Below are 13,449 nucleotides of genomic sequence, written 5' to 3' on the forward strand. Positions count from 1 at the left end.
CTACAGTGAATTTTTTTTTCTGCATATGCACATATTGTTGGTTTTTTTTTTTTTTTTTTTTTTTTTGTCTAAAGGAGCAAATTCCTTGAAGCATATCTGGCCAGTGATGTGTGCTTCTTAACTGTTGTCTGGGATATCTTGGTACAACGCTGGTGGTTCACATGGCGCTGAGGCCCACATTCACTCGCCTTCTTCTTTCTTGAAGATATTTTGGGGGTAGAGGAAAGAATATGGTCAAAATATAATTGTATGAAAAAAAAAACAAAACAGTTTTAAGTTTGGCCTTGCCGGGCAGTGGTGGCGCACGCCTTTAATCCCAGCATCTGGGAGGCACAGGCAGGCGGATTTCTGAGTTCAAGGCCAGCTTGATCTACAGAGTGAATTCCAGGACAGCCAGGGCTATGCAGAAAAACCCTGTCTTGAAAAACCAAAAAAAAAAAAAAGTTTGGCCAGCACAGTGCCCCAGGGGATAAAGGTCCTTCCTTCCAAGCGCAATGACTGGAGTTTGAATGCTCCCCAGAACCCAAGAACTAGAAGGAAGAAACTGAATTCCTAAAATATCTTCTGACCTCCATATGTGCACTTCAGCATGTGCACACATAATTGCACACATGTACATTTACACACTAACCAAACAGCTAAGTAAACGTTAGCTTAAACATTAAAGAAGATCCTTGACCCTGTCTTCAGCTCTGGGTATTGGAAGGTCATTCTGTTAACACCTAGGAATTCCCTAGCATTTACAGCAATGCTAGTACAAATCTCCAAATGTTGGCGGGTGGTGATTACCATTCTAGGACCATGTTGCCATAGGGAGTGCTGCCTTTCCCTTTGGCTTGTATCTTTTACCCACCTGCCTAGTAGTGGGATTAAACCCAGGTTCTCCTGAGTGCTAGGCAAGGGCTTTCTTGGCACCAGTTGTGTTCTCAGTCCTTGAGTTCTCCAGACAGGGTCATGTGTAGAGCCTCACGCTGGCCTTGAACTCACTGTATAGCTCACTTCAAACTTGGAATCTTCCTGCCCTCATTTCCTGCTGGGGCGGGAGGCTGTGTTTGTAAAAGAGCTTCTGAGGGTGAGGAGCTCCAACTATGTAAAAAATGCTTCATTCCTAAGTGCTGGCCTTGTTGGCTGTGAGTTTACAGGTGACCTCCCCACTTGTGCCAGGTGCCTGGTTAGGCCCTAAGTACACTCAGCTGATCCCCGGTACAGGTCACCTTAGAGTCTAACAGCGGTCAGCTTTGGTTTCTGGGACTTTATTTTACTTCCTTAATGTGTAGAGCCTTTGCCCTTGTCAGTTTATTTATATTAGCAGCACAAAAGAAAGCTCTTGAGCCCAGTGAGCTTGATTGCAAACAAAGCACAGCCTTCTAAGGGATTTGAAGAATGTGCGTGTGTGTGTGTGTGTGTGTGTGTGTGTGTGTGTGTGTGTTGTGCGTGGGTCTGTATGTGCGTTTGTGTGAGTGTGGGTATCTTATTTGATTGTTCTCCACCTTATTATTTGAGACAGGCTCTCTCAGTGAACCCTGGGCTCACCAATTTGGATAGGCTGACTGCCAGGGAGCACCAGAGTCTGCCACCCCAGTGCTGGCATTACAGACACATGATAGCCTACCTGGCTTTTTTAGTGGGTGCTGGGAATCAAATTCAGGCCCCCCGTGCTTATGCTGAAAATAATTGACACTCTGCACCTCCTCATGTTGTCTTTATTCTTCATAACCATGAGGATTAAAAAGGTTTATTCTCTTCATAATCAAAGAGGAAATCTGATGTAATATTTGGTCTGTCTGCTTAACTGAGTCTGTTGTCTTGCAGCCTCCTCTTTGGCTTTTTTATTGTTATTATCATTGCTATTTATGTGTATGAGTGTGTGCATGTGAGTGCCATCTCCACAGAGGTCAGAAGAGGGCATTGGGTTCACTGGAGCTGGAGTTAAAGATAGCTGTGAACCACTCAGCATGGGCGCTTCTGGAAGAGGAGTGAGTGCTCTTAGCCATTAGCCCATCTTTTGAGACCCTCCTGGGGATTTAGGTAGAAGGAAACAGATGCTGCAGTAATAAAAAGATGGTTGCCAGGTAGTGGTGACGCACATCTTTAATCCCCTCACTTTGGAGGCAGAGGCAGGGGGATTTCTGAGTTCGAGGCAAGCCTGGTCTACAGAGTGAGTTTTAGGACAGCCAGGGCTAAACAGAAAAACCCTGTCTCAAAAATAAAACAAAACAAAACAAAACAAAAGATGGTCCAGGGTAGTTATAAAGAACTAGCCTGGGCTCCAGATTCAAATCTGTTTTCAAATCCCAGCTCTTTCTTTTACTCACATGTGGCTTTGGACAGGTAAGTGACAAGTTTTCTAAGATTCATATACTCATATATAACACCACCCAGCTCATTAACTGTTAAGTTCATGAGGGATTGAATCTGCACTGCCTGTGCTCCTTGAATGATAGTGGATTACTGCTCTCCTTGTGGTTCAGGCTGGCTGGGCTGCAGAGCTCTTTAAACATTTGAGCTGAGTGACAGATGACAGCTGGAGAACCCTGTTTGACTGGGTGAACTTGAACTGTAAATTGTCTTTATTTGAGAAACACAAGATGGCTGTAAGCTGATGTACAAGCTCTGATTGGCCCCTGGCAAACACTACAGGTGTAATGTGGGTAGGTTGTTCTCTTCTGTCTCCTTGGTTGGTTGGTTTGTTTTGTGGTCTGGTGAGCTCTGATAGAACCAGCCCTGTCTTCTAGCACTGAGCACTACTCCAACCCCCTTTGCTTACATTTTAAAAGGGGATTTGAGGGCTGGTGAGATGGCTCAGTGGGTAAGAGCACCCGACTGCTCTTCTGAAGGTCCAGAGTTCAAATCCCAGCAACCACATGGTGGCTCACAACCATCTGTAACGAGATCTGGCGCCCTCTTCTGGAGTGTCTGAAGACAGCTNCCCTCTTCTGGAGTGTCTGAAGACAGCTACAGTGTACTTACATATAATAAATAAATAAATAAATCTAAAAAAAATAAAAGGGGATTTGAGGTAGACTACATTTTTTAGACAAAGTCTCACTTTGTAGCCCAGGATGTCCTTGAACTCCTCCTTTAGCCTTGAGATGTGGGTATGAACCAGTGTGCTCAGCTGAGGACTTTCCCCTTGGTTTGTTGATGTATGCAAGTGAAACCATGAGGGAGGCGACTGGCTTTCCTCTGCCTGTGGCCCTGAAGCTTTTAGTCTCCACATAGTCTAAGGGCTTGGCATTCTTTGAAGGCTGTTTGGTGCTCTGCCATAAGGGAGTATAAGGAAGGCTCAGGAGTCAAACACATTGGCTTGAGTTCAGTTCTGTCCTTAACCTTGGGCAACTGAATCATTGAGGTTTCTAACCATCTTCAAGGCTCAGTCGCTTCATTTGTCAGTTTTGTCCCATGGAAGGTATGTTGTGCTTCTGTTGTTGAGCAGTCTGTACATTTCAATTGAGTTATATTGATCCATGGTATTGCTCAAATATTGTGATTTTGGTTTTGTTTTTGTTGTTTTTCGAGACAGGGTTTCTCTGTATAGCCCTGGCTGTCCTGGAACTCATTTTGTAGACCAGACTAGCCTCGTGATATTTTTTTTAAAAAAAAAGGTATTTTATTACACACACAGAGAGAAAGAGACAGAGAGAGTGAATGAAAGAATGTATATGTGTGGGGAGGCCATGCTGGGTATGTGAGGGTTAGAGGACAGTGTTGCCTTCTTGGCACAGTTGCTGGGTGCTACTATCTCCCACCTGGAAAAACATGTCCTTTCCAATACTCTTAGCTTCATGCCTCCCACCTACTCTAAATTTCAGTGGCTAGTCCAATCTAGCCCCTGTCAAACATCCCTGATAGCCCACCTATAGTAGTGGCCACAGGCCCCAGCTCCTCCTGAGACCTCACATGGCTGCTGGGTTCTTCTCCCTCCAAAGCATGACAAAACTCCTTCTCTCCTTCCTTGCTTGCATCCTCCTTTCCTCCAGGACCCAGAAGTCTCGCCTGTGCCATCCGCCCAGCAATTGGCCCATGGCTTGCTTTCTTTACTGACAGATCAAGAACCAATTGGGGAACAGGACCTTAGCATCAGAATTTGTTTCTTATTCCTTACATTTCTGTCTTTGCTCTTTGCATTTTTTAAAAGATTTATTTATTTATTAATTATATGTAAGTACACTGTAGCTGTCTTCAGACACTCGAAGAGGGCGCCAGATCTCGTTGCGGATGGTTGTGAGCCACCATGTGGTTGCTGGGATTTGAACTCTGGACCTTCGGAAGAGCAGTCGGGTGCTCTTACCCACTGAGCCATCTCACCAGCCCTGCTCTTTGCATTTTGAAGCTGTGTTGTTAGATATGTGTTCAGGATTGCTGTGCCTTGAAGAGTTAACTTTCCATTATGGGATTCCCTTCTTTGTGGGTGGGAGCAAGCTCTTTTAGATTATTTGACTGCATCTTTTTCCTACCCCTAGTGTCCTGATTCACATGTTGTGACATGGGGTCGTACTTTGTAGCCCAGGCTGGCCTACAATCCACATTCCTCTTGCCTGAGCCTCCTAAGCACTGGGATTACCCTGCAGCTTCTGTGCCCAGCTGGGCATGTGGGTTTTAACTTTGTTGGTTATTGCTGAATTGCCCCCTTTTAAAGTTCTAACACTTGGGTTCCTGCCTGCACAGTGTAAGAAGCTGTTGTGTTCTTGTCAAGATCAAATTTCAGATTTTATCTTAGTTAGGGTTTCTTGTTGTAAAAAGACACCATGCCCAAGACAACTTTTTATGGTTTTGTTGATTATTACCTAAACTTCGAACTTAACTTTTGAATGGCACCTTCTTGTTCCATTCGTGCAGATGCATACGCAGACAAAGCACCCAGATACATAAAGCATAGAAGTAATTCCATAATCTGTCTGTCTGTCTGTCTGTCTGTCTATCTAGTGTGAGGAGTAGGATATGTTCCCATGTGTAGAAATAAGAGGTTTTTTTTTTGTTTTTTCCTAAATAGTATGGTGTTAAGCATGGTGGCCTATGCCTTTACTCCCAGAGATTAGGAGGTAGAAACAGGCAGATCTCTGTGAGTTTGAGACCATCCTGTATTGTACATAGTGAGGCCCTGTCTCAAAACAGACAAATAAAATTAAAGTGTGGAGTTGGTAGACTTTAATACCTTTTGGTTTCTTTTTCCTGTGGGGTGTGGTGGTGCACACTTGCTGAGGAAGCTGAGGCAGGAGGATCCTGTCTGGAAAGGAAAAACCAGACAAAATATCTCTATTATCTCTCTGTCTCTATCTCCCTGCCCCCCCCCCCGTGTGTGTGTGTGTGTGTGTGTGTGTGTGTGTGTGTGGGATAGACTCTTGCTATATATAGCTCAAGCCGGTGTCAGATGCACTGTGTAATCCAGGCTGACCTAGAACTTGATCCTCCTGCCTCAACCTCTTGAGTGCTAGAATTACAGGCATGTGCCAACACACCCAGCTTGGATGCATTTTTACTTAGAGCAGTGTGACTTGCAAACTGAATGGTGGGGGAAATAAACTGGCCTTTGTCTCTTTGTGATGCTGTGTGTCACCTGATGCCTTCCTGCTTCCATTGGTGGTTACAGTGACTTTTTGACTCAGCAAGAAAGTTGTTCAAGAAAAGGTTCTGTTTCATTATCAGTATTAGTGACTAAAAATGCTAATAAGCAGTTTCTATTTGCTTTCTGTTAGTTTAGAAAAAATTAAAAAATTATCAGTAGGGTGTGTGTCTGTGGAGATAACATTACAACACTGTGGAGGTTTTTTCCTTCTACCTTTCTGTGGGTTCTACAGGTAAAATTCACATCTCTGGGCCTGTATGGCAAGCATTTCCCATGTTGAGCCATCTTACTGACCCATGGTTAGTTGGAGTTTATTTATTTATTTTTTCTTTGAGGCGTTGGCAATGGTACTTTTCCACAGCACTCAGTAGTCATCTCTGAGGAACTGTGACTTCAGGGAGTACCAGGCCCTTCCCGAGCTGCCTGACAGTGAATTATTCTGCCTTCTTATGTTGTTAACTACCTAATGCAGCTGTTGGGTTGGTAGCACAGATGTGAGAGTCTTTGTTAGTACTTGATTTGCTCTTTCTTTTTTTAAATTGTTTTTATTGGTTATTTTATTTATTTACGTTTCAAATGTTATCCCCCTTCGCAGTTTCCCCTCTGAAAACCCCCTATCCCATCCACCCTCCCAGCTTTTTCTGTTTGTTAACGTATTTTCTGGGTCTCCTTTGTAGCTCTTTGGTCTGGAACTCACTGAGAGATCTTCGTGAGGATTAGAGGTTGCCTCTGCTAGGATTAGAGGTTGTTGACATCACACCCTGCCTTGTATTTGTGTTTTAAGAATTGTTATGGGCTGGTGAGATGGCTCAGCAGGTTAGAGCACCCGACTGCTCTTCCAAAGGTCCTTAGTTCAAATCCCAGCAACCACATGGTGGCTCACAACCATCCGTAACAAGATCTGACTCCCTCTTCTGGTGCTTCTGGTGTGTCTGAAGATAGCTACAGTGTACTTACATATAAATAAATAAATTAATTAAAAAAAAAAAGAATTGTTATGCTGTAGTTCAGTCCTTGAGCAGAGAACATGGCAGAACTCCATTCTGTGTATCCACCTGCTGGATCGTAGGGATTAAAGTCAGGTCTCCAGGCTTGTATAAGAAGCTCTTTACCAGGCTGGTGAGATGGCTCAGTGGGGAAGAGCTACCGACTGCTCTTCCGAAGGTCCGAAGTTCAAATCCCAGCAACCACATGGTGGCTCACAACCACCCATAATGAGACCTGATGCCCTCTTCTGGTGCTGTCTGAAGACAGCTACAGTGTACTTACATATAATAAATAAATAAATAAATAATCTTTAAAAGAAAAAAAAGAAGCTCTTAAGGTTTCTGAGACAGGGTCTTGTGTAGCCCTCAAACTCACTGGGCAACTGAGAATGACCTTTAACTGACCTGGATCTTCCTGCTCCTACTTCCCAAGTGCTGCGATTAGAGCTGTGCACAACATGCCTTGTTGACTCCTTGCTGGGGCTAGAACCCAGGGATTCCTACATGCCAGCAAGCACTACTCTACCAACCGAGCCACAGTTGAGCTCTGCTGAGCATGTTTTAGAACGTGCAGTTTTATCTACTCACACTTCCTATTTTCCCTTGCTTTAAGGAAACTCATCCAAATGTTTAAATATAAAGTGCTATTAATTTAATTTTGATTAAACATAATTTCAGTAATCTTGTTGGCTACATAGAGTAATTCCATCCATCAGCCTTCTGGGTGACAAAACTTGCTGTGTTTCATTTTCTCAGCAGAAATTCAGGAAGCCAAAGCTCCCAGTCCCTCCGCAAACCGGCAAACCAGCATTGAGACGGACCGAGTGACTAAGGAGTTCATAGACTTTCTCAAGACCTTCCACAAGACGGGCCAAGAAGTCTATAAACAGACGAAGATGTTTTTGGAAGCAATGCCTTATAAAAGGGTAGGCTGACGCTACCACTTGGGAATAGGAGCTGTGGTTTAGGGAGGGTCAGGGAGAGCTGTAATCTTGTCATTTTACACCTGAGAGGAACAAGTGATAGTTACCTAAGACCAGCCTTTTAGCTCCACTAACACCTGACTCCAAGCTAGTACTTTTCCACTGTGCCCTGGTCATTCATCTCTGTGAAACTTCTGCAGCTAGAGGGACAGGCTGCCTCGCTCATTACCTGTGCTAGTGCAGCCTGCCTGCATAGACCTTTAGCTCAACTGTTTGGCCAGGAGCAGGAACTAGACTTGGTTCCTCATTGCTTGTATTCCTTTTTGTGTTTGGATCTCCTTCCGTTCCTTATTCCTCAGTTAAGGCAAGGTCTCACTGTCATAGAGTTGGCTGGCCTGGAACTCACTCTATATACCGGGCTGACCTGAACTCACAGAGATCCACCTTCGAGCTAACGGTGTGGCCACCATGCCGAGTTTTAGTGTGCTTCTCTGTGTTTATTTAGAGAAGGAAGGAGAGAGGGTAGCAGTGAAAGGAACCCTGGTGGCTGCAGTTTCAGTCCCGTTGTTTTGTAGATGAAGGATGGTGAAAGCCAAACTAGACAGTGGTCTGGTTAGCTTGCTAGGGTTTTCAAAGTGAACCAGAGCTGTGGCTTCCACGTGCCTCTCACTGTGTAGCCCAGGCTAGTCTTCAGCTCCCTGGTTCCTGCCTCAGCTGGCACGGTGCTAGGATGATGCAAACACCCCATCGTGCCTGGTAGGGGGTTATTTTGTGAGGTTTTGAGGTTGGGGTCTCGATGTGTGTAGTCTAGATCATGCTTGCCATATGGCTGAGACTGGCCTTCGACTTGAGACCCCCCCTCCCTGCCCCCTCCATAACCTCTGGGATGCTGCTGCCATTTAGAGGTGTCATTTGCCACAGTGCTTGATCACACCTGTGTCTTTAGTCCAAAGTTTCTTATCTGTAATTTTAATTCTCATAATTCATAAAACTATTTGTGAAAGGAATCATTTTGTAAGTAAAACTGAAGTTTTTTCACTTCTACCATATTAAACTCAACTAGCTCTACCAGTGCTTTCTGTGAGGGGAAGAGAGCTTACAGAGAGGGGAGGGAACAGCCATCAACAAGCAGCTACTGTGGCCATGCCCCAAAATGTTCTAAGATTCAGTGCTCCAAGAGAGGGTTTTCCTTCTTGCTCTTCAGGGGTGTTGTGACCCCATCTTAGAAAGACTGTATCTTTTACTTTAAGTGTTTATGAAGAAACAGTGACATTTGGAGTTGAAGCAAGCTGCCACTGAGGGGTGTGTGTGTGTGTGTGTGTGTCACTCTGTCTGTCTGTCTGTCTCTGTCTATATAATGACATTGAGCTCTGTGTGTGTGTGTGTAATGACACTGAGGTGTGTGAGGGGAGGGATAGGCTTCTTGAATGTGTGAAAAGTCAAGTTTGAGGTTGTTTTTGCAGTGTCAAGAGGATAAAGTTGTATTACACTGTAGTATGTGCAGAATATATACTACTGTGTTTACATTGTATCTACAGAAACACCGATCAGCTTGGGTTTTTCTTCTTCTGAGAAGCATAAACTACCCTTATTGTGTAAGCACTTAATTGACTTTTTAGTGAGTCTGAAAATACAGAAGCAAGTCTAGCATAGTGACGCGCATCTTTAGTATCAGCAGTTTAGAGGCAGAGACAGGCGGATCTCTGTGTATTTAAGGTTAGTGTGGTCTACATAGTAAGTTCTAGGCTAGCCAGGGCTGCACAGGGCAACACTCTCTTTCTTTTTTTGGGGTGGGAGGTTGTTTTTTTCGAGACAGGGTTTCTCTGAAGCCCTGGCTGTCCTGGAACTCACTTTGTAGACCAGGCTGGCTTCGAACTCAGAAATCCGCCTGCCTCTGTCTCCCAAGTGCTGGGATTAAAGGCGTGCACCACCACATCCAGTGCAGCACTGTCTCAAATAAAAAGGAAATAGAAAAAAACCAAAGAGGAACACTATGCTGTGTGTTCAGAGCATCACTAATTGGTGCTGGAGACCTGATAAGCTTCAAATTCCTCCTGACTTGAGAACTACTGTGCAGCTAATTTTCTTTTATACTAGCACCAAGTGTTTTGTGGTAAGGTGTCCAGTTGTTCATGTGTCTTGTGTATCTTTGGTGTCTAGCATGATGGGCAACATCCAGATACAGCTCAGGTGGATTTTTAAAATTGCACGCCTTTAATCCCAGCACTCAGGAGGCAGAGGCAGGCGGATTTCTGAGTTCGAGGCCAGCCTGGTCTACAAAGTGAGTTCCAGGACAGCCAGGGCTACACAGAGAAACCCTGTCTCAAAAAAACAAAAAACAAACAAAAAAAAAAATTGCATTGATTGATTGATTGTGTGTTTATGTGTGCTTGTAAGTAGGCATGGGTATTTAGAGGTCAGAGGATGACTGTCAGGAGTCTGCACTCCCCTTCTACCATGTGGGTCTCGGGGATCAAATCTGAGTCACCAGGCTTGGTAGCAAGTGCCTTCTTTATCCATCGGGCTACCTCTCCAGGTGTTTGAAGGAATCTCTACTGGCCTTTGACTCCAGGTTATAAAACTTATTGTTTACGTCTGAACTCACATACTCTAGCTTTACGACAATACTCAGATAAATTTATTAAATACAACGTAGGGAACGGTTCTTGGAGATTTGAAATGCACTTAGATTAAGGTGCACTTTGAATTCTTCAAATGTGTTCGCAAACCTTTACCCCACTTAGGCTTTCTTTATCACTCTAGTGCCTATTCAGCATGCTATGTAAGCCCTGCTTGTAGGAGCCGCCCCACTGACCCTGCTGTACACTGGTCTGTGTTCCTGTTGCATTGCACAGATTGTTTTCTCCCACGTTGCTGAGGCCTAGAACAGTGACACACTCCTGCTTCTGTCCGATGTGGATCGTTCCTGTTGTTTCCAGTCCTAGTTAATGCCAGAGTTGAGCAACCTGTTCTGTGTGGGGGCCAAGACGAGACAGTTGTTTTCAGAACTGTGTTAAATGCCTTCCCCAGCTGTTTGTTCTCTGTTACGAAACACTTTATCTGTATTTAGGCTTTAAAAAAAATTCCTGAACATTATTACTTCTGGCTGAAATTTCAACGCTTGCATATTTCAGACCCACCACAATATTGCATTATATAATCCTTTAACGATCCAACAAAATTTTATTTGCTAATTTTTTTGAAGCTTGTTTATTTTATCTCCAGTTAATTTTAGGCTCAAGGATGGGGTGGGGCACTCTGGAAGAAAGTAAGCACCCTAAGAGGCATGCGTGGGCTGTGGGGGCTCTAACGGGAGAGTCACTCAGCTTTTCTTTTTTAAGATTTCCTTTTTTTAATGTGGGTATTTGCTCTAGGCCAGAAGAGAGGATTGAATCCCCTGGCATGGGAGTTACAGGCAGTTATGAGCTGCCACTCGGGGGCTGGGAACAGAACTCCACCCCTCAAGTATTCGTAACCGCAGAGCAATCTTTCCAGCAACCACCTCTTTTCTTTTTAATTACATTATCACCTACTGGGTTCCCTTTCTTTTGAGGCAGGGTCTCACCCTGTAATTCACTCTGACCTTGAATTTGTAATCCCTTGACTACTGAGGTTATAACCATCTAATCCTACCACATCTATCTCTGTGATTGAATATGTGTCGCTGAACCTTGTCATAGTCTTCAGGATGGTATGTCTTCACTGTAATGAGAAGAGCAGGCACATGACTGACATAACATCCTTGTATGAATCGCTGCTGTAATCTCCCAGGATTGGGAGATCTAGGACAGGATCAAGTTTGAAGCCAGCCTAAACTACATAATGAGTTCCATGTCAGCCTGGGCTACAGAGTGAAACTCTGTCTCAAAAAACTACCAACAAAAAGATTCTGAAATTAAGAAAACAGAGGAGGTAGTCCAGGAATACAGCTTACTTAGCACACAGCAGGTCCTAGGTTTAGCCCTAGAACTGTGAAAAGAATGTGGAGAAGGCTCCCCACCTTTAATTCCAGCCCTCAGGAGGTACAGACAGGTGAATCTCTTGTTCCTGGCTAGCTTGGTCTATAGAGGCAGGGATACACAGAGAAACTATCTCAAAAATAAGAAAGAAAGAAAGAGGAAGAGAAAATAAAAGAAAAAAGAAAATGGCTCAGTGGTTAAGAGCACCGACTGCTTTTCCAGAGGTCCTGAGTTCAATTCGCAGCAACCACATGGTGGCTCACAACCATCTGTAATGGGATCTGATGCCCTCTTCTGCTGTGTCTGAAGACAGCTACAGTGTACTCACATACATAAAGTAAATAAATCACCCCCCCATACCAACTCGAGAGAGATTGAGGTTGTGGATGGGGGAGGATGGAGTAAAAAAAGTGCAGAAAAGGCCGTGTGTGGCTTAATGACAAAGTTCTGAGTTCAGCCTTCAACACCTGAATTTTTTTTTCAATAAGGAAATTAGAAGCTAGAATGTACAAGGCATTGTAACTTGTATAAAAGAATCTTATAAAAGGTTATCTAGACATGGCTCAGCAATCAGGAGGAAGCTGGTTCTACTTGTTCTGAGGATCCAAAAGTTTGACAACACTCACCTCTCTGCTGGCTCTGCACTCATGTATATACCCTACATACACACACGTTTGTACACATAACTAAAAATAAAACAAGATACAGCCAGAGGTGGTAGCACACCCTTTAATCTCAGTACTTGGGAGGCAGAGACAGACCCCTGAGTTTGAGGCCATCCAGGACCACACATCATAGAAACCCTGTGTCAAACACAAACAAACAAACAAACAAACAAAAAACAAATAAAGGAAAAAGTAATCTTATTGTGAGACTTAAGCTTTAGTTTGGTAGAATATTGACTATGGGTTCAATGGTATATGTGGTCACCTGTGTAGTGTACTCTCTGTAGCTTTCCTTTGACCTTTGAACATAGCCTCATGTCTCAAGTAATTTTTTTTTTTTTAAAGATTTATTTATTTATTTTTATGTAAGTACACTGTAGCTGTCTTCAGATGCACCAGAAGAGGGCATCAGATCTCATTATGGGTGGTTGTGAGCCACCATGTGGTTGCTGGGATTTGAACTTTGGACCTTCGGAAGAGCAGTCGGGTGCTCTTACCCACTGAGCCATCTCACCAGCCCGTCTCAAGTAATTTTAAAGAGTATTTTTATTATTTTATGTGTATAGATATTTTGCTTGCATGTATGTCTGTGTACCTAGTGCTTACATGGCCCACTGAGGTCACAATAGGACATTGGATCCTCTGAAACTGGGGTTAGGTGTGAGCTGCTGTATGGGTGCTGGGAATTGAACCTGGGTCCTCTGGAAGAGCAGCCCGTGCTCGTAACTGCTGAGTCATCACTCTAGCCCTTCCAGAGTAATTTTAAAGTATGGTGAAACCTGGGCATTGTGGCGCATGCCTTTAATCTGTACACTCAGGAGACCGAAGCAAGTGGATTACCTGTCTGTGAGTTGGAGGCCAGCCAGAGCTACACAGGAGACCTTATCTCAAAAGGAAAGGGAGAAAAAAGCTCAGAGGACATGCAGAGAGACAGTCATCTCAAAACCCTGTCATCTAATTCAGTGAGGTTCCTGGCTTGGTGGAGAATTGTCTTCTCTAAGTCTGCTTATATGGACTCCTGCTTAGAGCCTGCTCTCAGGTTGGACGTGCTGATGTGAGCATATACTTAAGCAGTTGGGAGGCTGAGGTGGGAGGATTGCTTGTGCCCACAAGTTTGACACTGATTTGGACAAAATAATGAGAGCCTTTCTCAAAACTAAAAATCATATGCTGGGTAAGGTGGCATAGGCTTTCATCTCCGCATTTATGAGCAGATAGCAGGGAGTTAGAGGCTGGCCTGTACTCTCCTGGCAGGTTGAGAACAACCAGTGCTCTCTAGACCCTTAATTCGTGTTGTAAAACACGATTACTCTAGGGCTGGAGAGCTGGAGAGGATCCAGGCTCAGCTCT

The 13,449-nt window shown here is 44.1% G+C and overlaps 1 protein-coding gene across 3 annotated transcripts in view; it reads left to right on the forward strand.

The window, feature by feature from the left end:
* Nucleotides 1-13,449, forward strand: part of Rabgef1 (RAB guanine nucleotide exchange factor 1) — a 41,911-nt gene that overhangs the window by 19,119 nt on the left and 9,343 nt on the right. For 2 of the 3 annotated variants that reach the window (XM_021162460.2, XM_029477840.1), the window contains exon 4: nucleotides 7,309-7,478. In XM_021162460.2, coding sequence (XP_021018119.1) covers nucleotides 7,309-7,478 — 170 coding nt within the window. The remainder of the gene's footprint in view (nucleotides 1-7,308; nucleotides 7,479-13,449) is intronic. The other variant, XM_021162461.1, reaches the window with a different exon arrangement.

Source organism: Mus caroli, chromosome 5 (assembly GCF_900094665.2).
Source record: "Mus caroli chromosome 5, CAROLI_EIJ_v1.1, whole genome shotgun sequence".
Classification (NCBI taxonomy): Eukaryota; Metazoa; Chordata; class Mammalia; order Rodentia; family Muridae; genus Mus; species Mus caroli.